Consider the following 19,563-nt stretch of genomic DNA (forward strand, 5'->3'; position numbering starts at 1 on the left):
GCAGGCGGATTCTTAACCACTGAGCCACCAGGGAAGCCCTAGCATCACATTTCTTAACTGTCTTTTCTCCTTCATTTTAATTTCCACTTTATTCTTACTCTTTTAAGTACATGCTTCAGTCATTATTTTCCTAAACACTTAAGCATGAGGGCAGGAATCATTTTTTCTTCAGCAGCACTCAGTACAGTGCCTGACACTGAATATTTATTGAATTAATGACTAAGCACCATACTCTACATCACTTCTTATATTTTCTTGCTTCTGTGCCTTTGTTGATTATTCCCTCTGCCTTTATGCCTCTACTCCCATCCTTCAAAACTCAAATCTCAGGAGCTCCACAAAGCTTTTCCTTTTCTTTCCAATCAGAATTGAACCCTACCTCCTGTGAGCTCTTATAAGCGTCTTGCCTAACTTTATGATTATATTGAGCCATATATTTTCTGTATACATCAGCCTTTATCACTGTACAGTACATGTTTTTTGGGGACAGTATATTCTTCGTGTATACTACAAAACCTAAAAAAATGCCTTGCACATAATAATTTAACAATGTATGTTAAATTAAAATATTAATTGGATAATTATGGGGGATAGTCAAAGTAAATGACAGTAGCAGGATTTTAACAAATGGTTAATACCACAAAGACAATTTTTCTTATTTTTAAAAACTATTTGTTTTTCAGTTGAAAACATTGTGTACACATGGCATATTATCAATATATATGTCAGAAATCAACAAACAAAACAAAGTCTGATGAATGTTGCCATTAAAAAAAAGATCAATAGGTCTTTTTATTTTTAGACAGAATATGCAATATCAATTAGTCATGTGGGTGTTACTTTAGCTAACATTTTTGTTCAATCTATAGATGACAGACAGGATAAACATAGTAGTAGAGAAATATTCACACTTTAACATATGGAATTATTTTTTAAAAAATTGTTTCACATATTTAGAAACTGTAATTAAATGGTAGTGTTGAAGAAGTAATTCCAAACCACTAAAGTTTATGGATGGGCTACATTATTAAGGCAAAATAAATTCATGTTTGCTGTGAACACCACAGGAACTTGAAAACTCATGCTCACTAGGAAGACCAAAACTTGGCCACCCCCACAAAAAAAAGGATATTTCAGAAAATGGGGCACTAGAGTTATGCAGTTAATAAGTTTAATTCCAGAATAGCATAGCATGTTCACACAGAGGGAATTTAATAACTAATGTTTGCATAAGGTAGGATTCTCCAGCTTTCAGGAGATAAGTGGTATGCGAATTATCAGAGTGAATGCCAATTAAGATATGGGAAGGGTTTAAATTTTCCCTACATTCGCTAAAATAACTTCTGTGATATGCAATAGGTGATCTGGGCTCACAAAAGGTTTGAGATTATAACACTAATACATTTCCTTCTGATTGCACACAACACCACACTGGTTTTTACAATATCTGATAAGGTTCTGCATTAATTTGGTTAGACATTTCTTATAATGATAAAACTTTCCTCTTGTGCAGTATTTGAATAAAAGACTAGAGCTTTTCTTACATTACAGCAGATAGAATTTTTTTCCATTGTTTCTGACATTCAGTAAAAATTTTTTCACATTGAGGGTTTTTCCAACAACTCACAGGATTCCTCCTCAGAATTTTTCTTTAGTAATGTCTGAGCTCTGAGTTAAACTTTCATTATAAAAATTGAATTAATATGTTTTCTCTCTAGTGTGTGTGGTCTTTTTTAATGTAGCACAAGAGTTGAGCATTGATTAAAACCTTTTTCATAATCATCCATAGCGTTCATAAGATTTTTTTCTGGCAGAGTGTCTCTGGTACTGAATAAAGTTGGTGTATACACTAAAGGTTTTCCCATATTCATCACATTTAGAGTGTCTTCCCCAGAATGGACTTTCTCATGATTAATAAGATCAGAGAGTTGGCTAAAATTTCTGCTGCACTGAACACACCTGTGGGGTTTCTCTCCAATGTGGATTCCCTGGTGTTCAGTAAGATCAGTGCATGCGCTAAAGGCTTTCCCAGACACATCACATTTATATGGATTTTCATTAGTGTGGCTTCTTTGATGGTTAATAAGATCAGAGCGTCGACTAAAGCTTTTGCCACATTGATCACATGGATATGGTTTCTCCCCAGTGTGGATCCTCTTATGTAGGACAAGAGCTGAGCACTGACTGAAAGCCTTCCCACATTCATTACATTTATATGGTTTTTCCCCAGTGTGGATCCTCTGGTGCTTGATAAGGTCAGAGTTCTGACTGAAACTTTTGCTGCACTGTGTGCATGGATATGGTTTTTCTCCAGTGTGAATTCTCTGATGAAGAATAAGGTCAGAACTCTGACTGAAGGCTTTCTCACAACAATCACAATGATAGGGTTTTTCCCCAGAGTGTACTCTCTGATGTTTAGTGAGGTCTGAGCTTTGACTAAAACTTTTATTGCACTGATTACATGCATACGGTTTCTCTCCAGTGTGTATTCTCTGATGTTTCACAAGGTCTGAACGACGACTAAAACTTTTAGTACAATCGCTACATGGATAGGGTTTCTCTCCAGTGTGGATTCTCTGATGCAGAATAAGGTTTGAGCTTTGACTAAAGGTTTTCCCACACTCATCACATTCATAGGGTTTCTCACCTGTATGAATTCTATGATGTTTAATAAGGTCTGATCTTCGACTAAACATTTTATTGCACTGGTTACATGGGTAAGGCTTCTCTCCAGTGTGAATTCGTTGATGATTAACAAGATCTGAAAGTCTACTGAAGGTTTTGCTACACTGATTACATGGATAGGGTTTCTCTCCAGTGTGAATTCTCTGATGCAGAATAAGGACTGAGCTCTGATTAAAAGCTTTCCCACATTCATTACATTTATAGGGTTTCTCTCCAGTGTGGATCCTTCGATGTTTAATAAGGTCTGAGTTCTGACTGAAACTTTTGCTACACTGATTACATGGATATGGTTTCTCTCCAGTGTGGATTCTCTGATGTAGAATAAGATCTGAGCTCTGACTGAAGGCTTTTCCACACACATCACATTTATATGGTTTCTCACCAGTATGGATTCTTTGATGTTTTATAACATCAGAACTCTGACTAAAATGTTTGTTACACTGGTTACATGTATAAGGCTTCTCTCCAGTATGTATTCTTTGATGTTTAACCAGGTCTGAGCGCTGGCTAAAACTTTTACTACAATGACTGCACTGATAGGGTTTTTCTCCTGTATGTATTCTCTGATGTATAATAAGATCAGAGCTCTGACTGAAGGCTTTCCCACATTCATCACATTTGTAAGGTTTTTCACCAGTGTGGACTCTTTGATGTTTAATAAGGTCTGAGCTCCGACGGAAACTTTTAATACACCAATTACAAGGATAGGGTTTCTCCCCAGTATGGATTCTCTGATGCAGAACCAGGGCTGAGCTCACATTAAAGGCCTTTCCACACTTATCACATTCATAGGGTTTCTCCCAATGGGTTCTTTGATGCCTAATAAGGCCTGTACTACAAGCAAAGTTTTGCCCACATTCATCACAGTTATATTGTCTTCTTTTGAAGAGGTTCTGATCCTTTTCATTGAATTTATCCCCAAATCCACAGAATTCCCTGCATTCAGAATCCTGGAGAACATCATCTCTGGGGTTACCAGACTCTTCAGTCAATGGTTCAATTTTTGCTGTAATTTCCTCCTCGGAAGCCAGCTCTCCAACCTTGGCCTTAGTCTCACCATCTAGAACAATAAAATATAAATGGAATATGTTCTCCATACTGTAAGAAAGTTTCAGGTGAAATATATTAGTATTTTCCTATGAAAATACTGAAAATTATCTTCTGAGAGGGAAACTAAGAAGAATCAACAAGTAATGGATAATCGTCTATTGAAGTGGCTTATCAGATATGTTCTGTATATGTCTGTCACAGGAGATCTGGGAATACTGAAACCTAATTACAGTGATTAGGAAAGTTTGACTATATTAGAGCTAACACATAAACAACTTACTGACATATATAAAGTAGGCAGTATGAATGAATACTTGGGTGAAGGAGTGGGGGAGGAGGTGAAAGGGAGGGAGAGGAGGAGGAGGCAGTGGCAGCCAGGCTGTCACTGTGAGTGTATACCAACCAGGCTGGTCACATGTTGTCATTAGTGGAAAGAAAGAAGCATTAAGCTCAGGAATGGTTAGAAAAGAAGCCTGAATTTTCAAAAAGAGGTCTACATAGTCCTCCACCTCTTTTGCCCTGATTATTAGAAAGAAGTGGCCTAGAAAACATGATCCTTTTGGGAACAGCCATATTCAGTGACCAAACTTCCTTACTAAGGTATGTGGACCAGAAAAAGGTTAGGGAGGTAGGATCAGAAATCTCTTTTGAGTTGATTTTTGAGGAGATTATTCCTCTGCTCAACAATACCAGAGGCCTGTAATGGTAGAGAACATGGGCGCTCCATTGAAATTCTTGAGACTATCAGTCCATTATTAAGTGGTGTTTACTATAAAAGGCACACCATTCTCAGACTGCAAATGGTCTAGAGAGCTGAAAACATGACAAAGATTAATTTCAAGGGCTAGAGTCCAAAATCCCAAGCCTCCAAGTGGAGGCTTATCCTCTTTGCCAAAGGCAAAGGGTACTGGAAAAAGTAAAGTATTGCGGTAAATCTAAATGTGTATGTACTGAATGATATAAGCAATATGAATGTCTCATGGATTTTACAATATATATGTAGAGTTAAAATATATGGCAAAAATAGCACAAGAGGAGGGAGGTAAATAGAACTATAATATTACAAGGTCTTTGGGTTATCCTAGAAATAATAAATTAAGATAAACTGTAATAAATCAAATGTGTATGTTGTAACTTCTAAGGCAGCCTTTTTCAACTAGGGTTCCACAAGAAAATAAAAAGAAAATAATTTGCCTGACTGTTTTCTTAATTCTCCCAAAGATGGTAGATAGCAAGTAAATCAATAGATGTACAGAAGAAACATTAACATGTAACTTACAGTGGATGCCTCAGAGCATTTTGGCTTAATTCTCTCACAGAATCACATTTGAGAAAGGCTGCTATTAGGTGACAATTAAATAACAATAAAAGGATGTATAAACAATAAGCTAATAGAGAAAAAAACAGAAAAATAAAAAACTTGATAACATAATTAAATTAGGCACAAGGGGAGAAAAAAGAAAAACAAAAAAGAAACAAAATATGGGAAAATAACAAAAAATAAGATGGCACATTTAAATCCAAACATCAACTATGTTACATGTAAATTAACTACTTCAATAAAAAGCAAAGAAAGACCAACAGCTAACATCATACTTAATGGTTAAACATTAAATGCTTTTGTCCTAGGAACAAGGGAGGAAAATAAGGATGCCCTCTCTTAACTACATTTATTCAATATTGTACAACTTTTACTCAATATTCATAGTAAATGCAATATGACATGAAAAATAAATGAGGCATACAAGAAGTCAAACTGTCTTATAGACTATGCAGTCACGTATACAGAAAATACTAAAGTGTCTTTAAAAAGTTATTAGAACTCGTAAATGGTTTTATTAGTGCAATACACAAAACCTGATTTTATTTCTGTATACTAGCAATGAACAATTAGAACCTAAAATTAAAAACAATTTTTTTCAATTGCACCAAAAAAATGAAATAATTAGAAACAAATTCAATGAAATATGTGCAGTATCTGCATAATGAAAACTACAAAATGTTGCTGAGAGAAATTAAAGATCTAATAAATAGAAATATATGCCATCATTTACGTATAGGAAGATTTAATATTGTTAAAGTGATGAAATTCTCCCCAAACTGATCTATGGATTCAATGCAACCCCAATCAAAATCTCCGCAGGGCTCTTCATAGAAACTGACAAACCGATTCTAAACTTTGTGTAGAAAGGCAGAGAAGGGTCTAAACAATTTTGAAAAAGAAGAACAAAATTAGAGAGCTTATACTCCCTGATTTCAAGCTTTACTACAAAGCTACAGTAATCAAGGCAGCGAGGTACTGGCATAGGATAGACATATCCATTAATGGAACAGAACAGAGTCTATAAATAGATCCAAACATATATGTACAACTGACCTTCAACAAAGTTGCCCATATAATTCAAGGGTGAAAGGGTAGTCTCTTTTCAAAAAAAGTGTTACAACTGGATATCATAATAACAAAAATTAACTCTGACTCTTTCTTTATGCTATACACAAAAATTAACTAGAAATGTAATATAAACCTAAATATAAAAGCTAAAACTATAATACTTCTAGAAGAAAGCAAAGCATAGATGACTAAAATTAATGCACAGAACTGAGAAAACAAATTTGTGTTGTTTAAGCCACCTAGTCTGTGGTTTTGTTATAGCCCTAGCAGGCAAATACAGCATGTTTTTTAACTTTATACATTTATGGAATCATACCACACGTATTCTGTGACTTGTTTTTTTACTCAACATTATGTTTGGAAGATTCATCCACAGTCATGTGTGTAGCTGTAGTCCATTCATGTTCACTATTATAGTGTGACATACACCACAAGTGATTTATCCATTCTTCTTCAATGGATAAGAACATTTTGCTATTTCAAACAATGCTGATATGAATATGCTGGTACGTCTATCTTGATACACATATCCAAATGTTTCTCTACGTTATATAAATTTAGGATCAGAACTGTTAGGTCTTCAACTAGACTTTTCCAAAGTGGTTAAGCCAATTCACACTTCCATCAGGTGTATATAGTTCACATTGCTCTATATTCTAACCAACATCAAGTCTATTCTCTTTTTAACCCAGTGCAATCAGGCTTTTATCTCCGTAACTCCATCAAAACTGCACTTATTAAAGTCCCTAATATGCTTTATCTTGACAAATCCAGTGGTCAATTTTCAATCTTATTCTTGATTTGTTTGACATAGTTGACTACTCTCTTAAATCATTTGCTTTCTTCCTGCTAACTTACCTTTCTCCTGCTCTCCATACAACAGTCAGAGTGATCTTTACATGTTATCCTGTGTAAAGAGTTCCAATGGTTTCCCATTTCACTGGGAATAAATTCTAAGTCCTTACCGTGACTTAGAAGGTTCCATATGATCTGGTCCCTTTCTTTCTCTCTGCCCTCATTTCATTCTAAACCACCCCTATCACATGTCTACCCCAGGCTTATTACTCTGTTCCTGCTATATCTATGGGCCTCTGACTTTTGCTATTCCCTCCACCTGGAAGACTCTTCTCTCAGATGGTTACATGGCTTATGCTTTCACTTTGGTTATCTCTCTAACCAACTGTTACCACCTCAGAAAGGCACAATGTTGGTGGGCCCTGCATTTTTGAGGCAACAGATACCACAGTAAATGTGCTGAAATGACCAATTTGAGTAACTTGCACAGTTGCTACTTTTGAGTGAGGCTTAGAGTAAAAAAACGTTCTGCAGTAGGACCATGTTGCAATGCAAGCTGTCCTGTCACATGACCCTTATTAACCAGGATAACCAATGGTATTGGAAGTGTCTGCAGCAGTCACGGTTGCTGTATGAAGCCTCTTGCAAGCCTCTATAAGAGAACCACACTGGAGTAAGGCCATACTGTCTTCTGCCAACAATTTTCTAAGTGAAAAGCAGATCCTGGCTTGCTTTTGGGCACTAACAGAAACTTAATGCTTGACCACAGGGCACCAAATAACTATTGCAAACTGACCACTATGTATTAGTTGTTATTTGACCCATCAATTCATAAAACTGAACATACAAACCAGTATTCCATTATAAAAGCATATCTGGAAGACAAGTATATTCCATGTGCTAGTGACTCAGATTCCCATGGTACTTGTTCCTACTGCTCCACTACCTCTCCCCCTCAACCTATATTCATGGCCCTATGGGAATTCCCTATTACCAGTTAACAGAGGAGGAAAATGTACAGAACTGGTTTGTAGATGGGCCTGCCCAGTGTGTGGGCACCACCTGAAAGTGAGTACCTTTCACTTACACCCCTACTCAGGGGTGGCCTTAAACATGCTGGTAAAGGCAAATCCTTCCAGTGGGCAGAATTTCAGGTATACACCTGGTGGTCTACTTTCCATGGAAGGCAATATAGTCTAAGACACATGTATATACTGATCCATGGATAGTGACTAATGGGTTATTTGATTAGTTAGGTACCTGGAAAGAACAAGATTGGAAGACAAGAAATAAGAATTCTGGAGGAAAAGTATGAGGATAAACCAAAGAATGACTATGTTTGTGGCCCATGTGAATCCTCACCAAAGGGCATCCACTGTGGAGAAGACTCTCAATCAGAAGGATGGACTTGGTGATCTATATTATGAATGTTAATCAGCCTTTTTACCAATGTTTGCCCAATGGACTCATGTACAAAGAGGTCATGGCAGCAGGGATGGAGGCTATATATGGGCTCAACAATACGGACCTCCACTTATCAAGATTGATATGCCTATAATCATTGCTATGTGCCCAAGTAGCCAACTGCTAAGGCCCTAATAAGGTACCATTCCCTAGAGAGGAAACAGCTAGCCACTTGGGGACAGATTTATTACATCTGACCCCTTTTATTATGGAAAGGGCAGCAACTTCAAAGGACTAAATACATAGTCTAGATACAAATTTGCATTGACTTAAGAGAATGCCGTATATATTATCATGGTACTCTCTATAATATTACCTCCAAAGGAGTCATTTTACAGGGAAGGAAGTTAAGCAATGATCTAATACACATATAATTCATGGGTCTTACCACATGTCCCATCATCCAGAGGTAAGTGGATTGTGATAATGGTGGAATGATTAAATGTAGGCTTAGTTACAGTACAAGCTAGACAACAACACCTTGATAAGTTTGGGGTGCTGTCATACAGGATGCAATATACGCATTAAACTAAAGGGTGATAAACAGTGTTGTCTCCCCCATGGCCATAATACATGGGTATAGGAACGAAGGGTGGTAGAGAAAATAATAATGTCTCTTCTTACTATATACCTCATAATCCACTTATATTATTTTTGCTTCCTATCCCTATGATCTTGGGCTTGGTGGGTTCAGGGTTCTGATTCTCAAAGGAAAAATACTTCTACCATGGGACAAAGTCATAATTTTGTTAAATTTGAAGTTGAGACTGCTTCCTGCTTCAGCATTTTGGGCTCCTTAAACTGCCAAACCAGCCCGCAGAGATGGGGTCCCTCTACCGGCCAGAATGACTGATACCAATCACCAGTGGGGAAATGGTTGCTGCTACTGGAACTCAGAGGACTCAGTGGGGGTGCCTCGTAGTTCTCTCATGTCTAATAGGCCCAGTCAATGGTTCACGGAAGTAACCTGAAAGAGACAGGATCACCAAGGACTCAGGTCATCTAGAAAAGGTTTATTTTATTTGACTAGATAAAGAACTCTGTGCCACTGAGATTCTGGCAGAAGGTAAGGGCAATATGGAGTGGGTGATGGGAGAGGATAGTTACGACTATCAGCTTAGGCTTTGCGTATGCTGTTCTCCATCCCTTGTTGATTTCTGTAATCCTTCCCATCCTCTTTATGAAACTTTGAATTACCCAATTTGAATGAGCCATCTGTTTCCTGCCAGAATCCTGACTGATACATCTTATATAACCATTATCACTATCTGACACTACACTGTATACTTATATATTTCCTATTTCCCCTACTAGAATGTAAAGTCCTTGAGGGCAAAGGCTTCTCTGATTAGTTCACTGCTACATCCCCAGAACTTAGAACAGTGGCTGATACAAAGTAAACCCTCAGTAACTAATAATATTATTATTAATGGTTAATAATCATTAATAAGCTATGATCTTATGAACTAATAAACATTTATCAACAATAAATATTTGTTGAACAGTTAATTAAATGATTTGAAGGATACATTAATGTATTAATGTATCCAGTGACTACCTCTAAATGGTGGAGTTGTAGGTTATTAAAATTTCTATTTTGTGCCTTTCTATATTTTATAAATGCACTTTAATATAATTATATTTCTTTATCATAAAAAAAGTATTTTATACACATTCTAAGAGACACAAACACATATAGTATGTATGTCAATTTAAGTAAAACAACAAGGAGGAGGCAGTGATTCTCAGGAAAGAAGACAGCTAGATGCCTTAGAATAGACTCTTAAGGAAAAACAAATTCTAAATACAGGAGAGAGAAACTAAATAAAATAAAATAAAAGATACTCCAGCGCTTCCCTGGTGGCGCAGTGGTTGAGAGTCCACTTGACGATGCGGGGGACGCGGGTTCGTACCCTGGTCCGGGAGGATCCCACATGCTGTGGAGCGGCTGGGCCCGTGAGCCATGGCCGCTGAGCCTGCACGTCCGGAGCCTGTGCTCCGCAACGGGAGAGGTCACAACAGTGAGAGGCCCGCGTACGAAAAAAAAAAAGATACTCCAAAACTAAAGACAGGCAAAAGATTTAGAGTAAAAGAAAAGAACAACAGGTTAATTTCATAGGCAAAACAGCAGTAATGGAAAGACCAAAATCAAAAAGCAGCAAAATATGATGTGGAAATGAGAGCCTGCAGAACATCTGAACAAAGTCAGCACCAAGATTATCTTACTAAAAATAACAGTGACTACCATTCGTAAAGAATTTACTACCAGCCAGGTATCTGCTCAGAGCCGTATATATGGAATCTTATCTAGTGCTTGTGGTATCTGTTATAATAGTAATGGACCCCAATGATCCTATCTCCTAATATATATATCCTTGTGTGGTTTTCTCCCACAATGACTCTGGAATTGGTTATGTGACTTGCTTTGGTCAATGAGATAATAACAAATGTAACGCAAACACAGGTTAGAAAAGTGCTTAGCATCCCTCTCTCTTTTTAAAGACTAGCTGCCCCGTGAAGAAGTCTAGGCTAGCCTGCCGGAGATACATGACCCAAGCTATAGCCAGCACCAACAGCTGGACATGTTATGATTGATACCAACATAGACCCTGGCCCTAGTTGAGCATGAGTGATTCCAGAAGAAAACTGCCCAGCTGAACCCAGCCCAAGCCAATGACCTACAGAACCATAAGAAAATAACATGGTTGAAAAATGTCTTAGTGTTTTAGGTCACTAAGTTTTGGGGTCCTTTATTATGGAGTAATAGATAGACACAACCCTCAAAATAACTTCCAAGGTATGAGTTATTATACACTTATAAAGTGAGGAAACAGGATTATTTTTAAAAAATGTAAGTAACTTACTGAAGCTAGTAAATGACAAAGCTAGTATTTGAATCCAGGTGTCAGACTCCAAAACTTTTAACTATGCCCCAACAGTACATGAGAAAGATGACTTGAAAAGATTTTAAAGGGCAAATACCAAACACTGACAGATTGGTAATAAGGTGATTATAATGGGAAAAATGGATGACACTGGGTACTTAAGGAGAGGAAGGAAAACCAAGAGAATTTGATTGACAGAATGTACAATAAAGCCATGGGCTTGGAGCACAAAAGAAATGGTACTGCATAATACAGTGAGGGGTAGGCAATGAGGCATACCAATAGCACTTGAAGACACTAACATAGCAAGGTAACACGGCGCCCACCCCCCAACCCACCCAAACCACTAAGAAAGATACACACTGCTTCTCACCTGACAGAAGGTAGTGTTCTTGAGCTTCATAATTGAATTGGATCTCCATAGACTGCCACTGGACACTTGACACCTCAGGGAGCAACTGGAGATTTACCATTTCCTCACTAAGCTTTTCTTGTCCACGTAGGAGTCTGAGACCTGGAGGCAACTGGGCACCACTGGACTTGGAAGGGAATCATTGCGGAGACTGGAGATATAAGTCCTGAGACTAGACCACCAGGAGCATCCTCTAGATATAAAAGAAGTTAAAGAGAAAACAAAATCTCATTTAACTTTCAAGCGCTTTTCTTTCAAATTTACTACGCTTCTTTCCCTATCATTCAGGAGTCAGGCATCACCCCTCTTGGACATACATTCTCCATTCCAAACCTAGAGATCTTCAAAGATAATCAGGGGGTTAATGCTACCAAAATCAGGATATAACTGTAAAGATAAGGCAGGGGAGGGAATTTCAGAATTTTGCCCTAGCGATTAGCTAGCTCTATGTTATTCGCTGCCCCTTCTACACCGAAATGACACTACTGATCCATCATCATGATCTGTCTCTCCCTCCTTCCGTTCTTATCACACTCACGCATTCGTCCGCTGATTCGTGTGAATGCATGCAAGCTCTGGATTCCACCCGCCCCCAAAGTTTCTGGTGTTCATTCAGCTGAACCCAACGCTAGTCAAGGGCTGACCGCGTACCAAAAGCACACCAGGCCGAGAACCGACCAGCTCGCAGTGCCCAGGAGCCGCGCCTGGGGGCCACGTCGGCAGCCTCGACCCCCCACGGACTCAAGAAACAGCATACGGTTCCCCGGTGGCGCTGCAAGGCCGCTGGGGAGGGCAGATCACCCGAGTTCCTCCGCCTTCCGTGAGCCGACATCACCCATACCTCGATGTATTCTCTAAGTCACCGTCAAGCCTCACACCCTGTAAACCGGCCATCACCGCCGACCGCTCTAGGAATCTGGGAGGATTGCTCAGCTCTATGGCGCGTAGCTTCGCACGTGCGCACGCGCGGGGCGGGGGGCGGCGAGGTGAGCTGGGGGCCGGGAGTTGCCGAGATTTAACCCTGAACAGCTGCGGATCTGGCCCTAGCGGAGCCGTAGCTAGGGGCCTGGCTGGCACTATCTTCCAATTCCTTTTTTTTTTTTTTTTAAATACGTGTGTGTGTGTGTATATATACATGCACACACATAACTTAATCACTTCGGATTTTTAAAAATGAATTATTTTGGCTGCGTTGGGTCTTCGTTACTGTGAGCGGGCTTTGTCGCGGGCGAGCGGGGGCTACTCTTCCTTGCGGTGCGCAGGCTTCTCATCGCGGTGGCTTCTCTTGTTGCGGAGCACGGGCTCTAGGCATGAAGGCTTCAGTAGTTGTGGCTCGCGGGCTTTAGAGCACAGGCTCAGTAGTTGTGGTGCACGAGCTTAGTTGCTCCGCGGCATGTGGGATCTTCCCAGACCACGGATCGAACCTGTGTTCCCTGCATTGGCAGGCGGATTCTTAACCACCGCGCCACCAGGGAAGTCCCCCTATCTGCCAATTCTTGACGTGAATGTCAGAAAACATCTTTCTAGAAAGCTCCCTGGGGGCAGGGTAGGTTTTCTGACTACAAAATGAGTTCTTCCTTAATTATCTCTCTCTTTTTTTTTTAATCCCTTCCCCCACCCACCCAACCCCAAACCTGTCAATCAGATTCGCTGGTGTGCTTCCATTCTAACTTTCTTCCTGTCCTCTCTGGTTTTCCCCCCAGCACAGTGGCATGCCTCTAATAAAATACTGATTTCTGGGCCCCACGCCGGTTTAGAATCAGTAAGTCTGTCATGAGAGCCCAGGTTCTCAGGTGATCCTGATGCTGCTGGTCCTGGGACCACACTTTGAGAACCACTGCCTTAAAAATAAACAATGCTCAGGAATTAATCCCTAAATTGCTGCGAAGCTGGATTTTCACCTACTTTGCTATCAAGAAAGGCCATGGGGTCTCCTAAAATGTTTGCTTGCCAATACAATCCTCATTGTGGCTAAAGGATCAGGGTGAGAAGGACCTGAAAGGGGGTGGGGGAGGGCATCAGGGTAGGAAAGGATATTGCTGTTTCCTTGGAAATATCTTGGGAAATAAGGGTGGGGGGCAGGGGGGGAAGATATAGAAATAAGAAATAATAGAAGTATTGAGACCGGTGAGACATGTGACTTGGGTTAAGATGTCGGAGGAAAAGGTATAGGTTTGAGAAAATGGTGACTGGCTGAAGTAATGATTGAGGTAGAGGAAGAGGGTTTTCTGTTCCAGCCTAAGACCCTGTTCTGATTTATGAAATCTTAGGGATGTGTGAATGAGACCCTGATAAAATGTAAGGAGCTCGTTTGTGTCCAGCCCTCCCAAGTAGGGAGTACAGATGCTTTTTAAAAAATAGCTTTACTGATGTATAACAGGCATACAATAATCAGCAAATATTTAAAGTATACAATTTGGTAAATTTTGTCATATGTATACAACTGTGAAACCATCACCACAATGAAAATTGTGACCACATCCCCAAAAGTTTCCTCCTTCCCTTGATAATCCCTCCCTTTCCTACCACAGCCCCCAACCACTGTTCTGCTTTCTGTTACTATAGATTAATTAGCATTTTCTAGAGAGTTATTTAAATGGAATCAAACAGAATGCACTCTGTTTTGAACTCAGACTTCTTTCTAAGCATTATTATTTTGTGATTTGTCTATCTTGCTGTGTGTATCAATAGTCCACTCCTCCTTTTTGTTGCTGAATAATATTCCATTGGATGTACACACCACAATTTGTTTATCCATTCACCAGCTGATGGGCATTTGGGTTATTTATAGTTTTTTCACTATTACGAATAAAGGTGTTATGAACATTTGTGTACAAGTCTTTATATGGACATATGCTTTTTTCTCTTTCCTGGTTAAGTGTATGTTTAACATTTTAAGAAACTGCTACACTGCTTTTCAGAGTGGCTGAATCATTGTGCATTCCCACCAACAGTGTATGAGAATGCCACAGCTGACATACTTGTAATAGGTTTCCAGTAAAAGAGAATGGGAAAGTCAACCAAAGGTTAATTCTCACGTACAAATGTAAGGGTTTTGTTAATCTTTTACCCAGAAGTGATGAAGTGAACATAAATTTTCTGGGTGTTTAACCAAGAAAACCAAACTGTTCTTTCAGATTATGCTAGATTTGTTGCTTTGTGGAGTCCTACCAGAGATGTTACATTCTGTGAGTGAGTCTGAGAAACCAGCTTGGAGTTCAACAGTTCGATGGATTGGCCAGAACAAACCTAGACCCAACTGTGGTCCACTCCAGCTGACACTGAAGAGGCTCATCTCAGTAAGGTAAAAGACATTCAGAGGTTTCCAGAGAGATCGGGGTGGTAATACAGGCATGAAAATGATATCAGAGCCTCAAGAATGAAACTGATATGTTACCCCCGACCCCCAATATTCTACCTGATTTCTATTTCCTATTCCATTTCCTCTTGGGAGAAACTAGGCCAAACTAACATATGTCTGATTTAGGCATGGTTTGTAGAGTAGTGGTTCTTAATCTTTGAGATAATATAATTCCTTTGAGAATATGATGAAAACTATGGACCTCTTCCTCAGAAAGTTGAACATGAAGACCTACATGAGAACTTTTGCTTACCATGTATTACAATGCATTGGAAATTAATTTCCTTCAATACTTAGACTATATAAGCAATCTTCACAAAGAATGAACCTCAACTTAAAACTCAATCTCTAGGTTTAGGTAAAAAAGGGATATAAATCCAAATTGTGAAGGCAAATTTAAAAAAATTAACTTTCGTTTTGATCAAGTATGTATTAATGAGTAGGCTGCTGCTGTTTGTTTTGAATAAGACACCTGAATTACAACAATACAACACCTTTGAAATGTTAATGTGCGTGTCCAATTGACTTTGACTTTTCAAAAACAGAACAAGTGCTGAAAACTCAGATTCAGAAGGGGAAATAATGGCCAATATAATCAGAGTTCCCTAGGTTCACTTTGCAGAGATGGGTAGGCTTGTATCAGAAGCACTAGAATTCTCCAAGACCTTTAGTGTTGAATTCAGATCAAATCATTTCTTTTGTCTTCAATCAAATGAGGTCATTGGCAACAATTTGAAGTCTTCAACTTCAAAACCAAGTCACAGTGGTTTAAACAACTCTTAGTTTGTACTTACCACACTGTTGTGTTGAATTGTGTCCCCCCCCCCAAAAGATATGTTCAACTCCTAACCTCTGTTACCTGAGAATGTGACTTTATTTGAAAATAGGGTCTTTGCAGATGTAATCAAGTAAAGATGAAGTCATACTGGTTTAAGGTGGGCCCTAATCCAATGACTGGTATCCATATACGAAGAGATGAATTCAGACACAGAGGGGACTCACAGAGAGAGGAGGATGCTATGTGAATGTGGAGGCAGAGACTGAAGTGATGCGTCCATAAGGGAAACAACGCCAAGGACGGCAGCAACCACCTGAAGTTAGGAGACAGGCATGGAACCAGTCCTTCCCCAGAGCCTTCAGAGGAGCATGGCCCTTGCCAGCACCTTTGATTTTGGATTTCTAACCTCCAGACTGTGACAGAATCAATTTTTGTTGTATTAAACCACTCTGTCTGTGGTACCAGAAATGGGGTGCTGCTTTAACAAATACCTAAAAATGTAGATGTGGCTTTAGAATTGGGTAATGGCTAGAAGTTAGAAGAGTTTTGAGGCTCATGATACAAAAAGTCTAGGTTGCCTTGAAGAGATTGTTGGTAGAAATACGGACATTAAAGGTGACTTTGGCAGGGTCTCAGAAGGAAGTGAAAAGGACAGTAGAGGAATCCTCTGTCATCTTAGAGAATACATATATTGTCATGAACAGAATTTTGCTAGAAATAATGAGCATTAAAAAAATACTTCTATACAGAGTGAAGTCAGAAAGAGAAAAACAAATATCGTATATTACTGCATATATGTGGAATCTAGAAAAATGGTATAGATGACCTTATTTGCAAAGCAGAACTAGAGACACAGATGTAGAGAACAAATGTATGGATACCAAGGGGGAAGGGGGGATGGGAGGAACTGGGAGATTGGGACTGACACATATACACTACTGATACTATGTATAAAATAGAGAACTAATGAGAACATACTGTATAGCACAGGGAACTCTGCTTAATGCACTGTGGTGACCTAAATGGGAGGGAAGTCCAAAAGGGAGGGGATATATGTGTATGTATGGCTGATTCATTTTGCTGTGCAGTGGAAGCTATTACAACATTGTGAAGCAACTATACTCCAATAAAAATTAAAAAAAAAAAAACTTCTGGTGGGGGGAATTCCCTGGCCATCTAGTAGTTAGAACTCAGCACTTTCACAGCTGGGGCCCAGGTTCAACCCCTGGTCTGGGAACTAAGATCCCACAAGCCACGCGGCGTGGCCAAAAAAGAGGTCTTAGGCAGAAATGAAGAAAACATTACTGGAAACTGGAGAAAGGTGATAGATGTTAGAAAGTAGCAGAAACTTTGCTGAATCATATTCTGCTGTTGGACAGAAAACAGAACTTGTGATGACCTTGGGTAATTAACTGAGGATATTTCCAAGCAAAATGTGTAAAGTGGGGCTTGATGTTTTTTCCTTGCTGATTATAGTAAAATGTGAGAGGAAGAGATAAATTGAGGAAGGAACTGTTAAGCAAAAAGGAATCAGTACTTGATGATTAGGAAAATCCTCAGCCTACACAGATAGCATGCTCTGGAGACAAGGCCATAAGTGTAGCTGGACAACCTTTTGGTGAAGAGGTTGGATGTGTGATTCATGGATCCAATCAACCATCTCAACAGAAACCAGGAATAGAAATGGGGTTATCCATAGGAAGGATCTGTGGAGGACCCTTGTATCCAATTGTGTGGATCCCCTGATATCCATGGAAGACCAACGTGGCTCTTGAGAATGTTATAGCACCAGAAACAACACCGCCATCTTGGACCGAATTTTTTTTTTTTTTTGGCTGTGCTGCAGGGCATGCAGGATTCTAGCTCCCTGACCAGGGATTGAACCCACGCCCCCTGCAGTGGAAGCGCAGGGTCTTAAGCACTGGACAACCAGGGAAATTCCTGACAGAGACAGGACAAAATAAAGGAAAGCTGTCAGACTTCTGGGATTCTACATCCAGGGAATGGACTACCCAGAGGGTGGGTCCACTACTGAGGGCTGAGACACCAAGGCCACCTCAGCTGAGAGTGGCTCAGGGGCCAATGGGACCTATGTGGCCCAGAGACTGGGGTTGATAGTGTTTTCACTGACCCAGAGGGCATATCAAGCCACAGAGTAATTTGGGAACTCTAAAATATTTAGAAATTAAACAACCCATATCTAAATAACCTATGGTTCAAAGAAGAAATCACAAGGGAAATTAGAAAATGTTTTATGCTGAATGAAAATGAAATGCAACATATAAAATTTTATAGGGTGCAGCTACAGCAGTGCTTAGAGGAAATTTTTTAGCTTTGAAATGCCTATATTAGAAAAGAAAATCTCGTATCAGTAACCTAAGTTTCCACCTTAAGAAACTTAAAAATGAAGAGCAAACTTAACAACAACCAAAACAAGCAGGAGGAAGGAAGTAATAATGATTTGAGTAGTAATTAATGAAATAAAAAGCAGAAAAACAATTTTAAAAAAACAAACCAAAATTTGGTTCTTTGAAAATACCAACAAAAATTGACAAGCCTTTACTAGACTGACCGAAGAAAAAAGAGAGATTAACAAAATCCGAAAAGAGGGGACATCACTACCAACCCTATAGAGATTTAAAGGGATTATTGTTATGCCAACACATTACACAACATAAGTGAAATGGGCAAATTACTAGAAATATACAAATTACTAAAACTGACTGGAAAAGAAATAGAAACTGTGAATAAATATATGAAAAGTAAAGAAATTGAGTTAGTGATAAAAATTTTTCTATCAAAGTAAAGCACAAAAGCACAGGCTCAGATGACTTCACTAGTGAATTCTATCAAACAGTTTAAGAATAATACCAATCCTTCACAATCTCTCCCAGAAAATAAGTGGGGCCAGTAATTACTCTGATACCAAAGCCAGCAAAGACATCATAGGAAAAGAAAACTACAGACCAATACCTCTAACAATATGGACACAAATATCTCAATCAAACAATAGTAAATTAAATTCCTTAATATATTAATAAATTATACACCATAATCAAGTAGAATTTATCTTAGTAATACAAGGTTGGTTTAATATTCAAAAATAAATTAATGTACTTAGAGACTTAAATACTTCACTCTGAATAATGTTCACCAATAATAAAATGTCTGAGTGTTGGCATAATCACACAATATAATATTATTAGAAGTGAAAATGTACAGTGTATATCTATAAAACAATATGAACAAATTTCACAAACAATGTTGAAGTCTGACTTAAAAGAGTGCATATTGAGTTCCATTTATATAAAATACAAAAATAGGCAAGGCCAACCTATCGTGCTCAATGTTCAGTGTAGTCTATCTTTCAGGGCTAGAGGAGGGTAGCGGCTTGAGGAGAGCACAAGGGGGTTTTCTAAGGACTGATAATATTCTGTTTTTTTATCTGAGTGCTAGTAACATGAGTGTGTTCAGTTTGTGACAATTCAACAAACGGTACATGCACATATTTACTGGTAAAATCAGCATTACTAACTGATACTACTTGGCTGGTCTGCACTCAAAGCATGACAACATAGACCAAATGCACCATTTTTTATTATAATGCTTCATCTTATTTTCTGAGACCTATCCAGTCTTATTCTCGCCCTGTCAGCTATTCCTCTTTTCTTTTATCTTCAATTTTTCTCCCCATTCACACTTTACCTTTTTTCTACAAATATAATTAGGTCTCTACCCTCC

The 19,563-nt window shown here is 38.9% G+C and overlaps 1 protein-coding gene across 6 annotated transcripts in view; it reads right to left on the reverse strand.

The window, feature by feature from the left end:
• Nucleotides 1-767: 767 nt before the first annotated feature.
• LOC115863584 (zinc finger protein 271) overlaps nt 768-19,563 on the reverse strand; it is a 51,036-nt gene continuing 32,240 nt past the window's right edge. Inside the window, exons 1-3 of one of the 6 annotated variants that reach the window (XM_030876527.3) lie at nt 12,525-12,638; nt 11,645-11,876; nt 768-3,745 (exon numbers count right to left, since the gene is read on the reverse strand). In XM_030876527.3, coding sequence (XP_030732387.2) covers nt 1,734-3,745; nt 11,645-11,744 — 2,112 coding nt within the window. In that variant the 5' untranslated portion in view covers nt 11,745-11,876; nt 12,525-12,638 and the 3' untranslated portion in view covers nt 768-1,733. The other 5 variants (XM_030876526.3, XR_011377977.1, XR_011377978.1 and 2 more) reach the window with 5 other exon arrangements.

The sequence above is a fragment of the Globicephala melas genome, chromosome 13 (assembly GCF_963455315.2).
Source record: "Globicephala melas chromosome 13, mGloMel1.2, whole genome shotgun sequence".
Lineage (NCBI taxonomy): Eukaryota > Metazoa > Chordata > Mammalia > Artiodactyla > Delphinidae > Globicephala > Globicephala melas.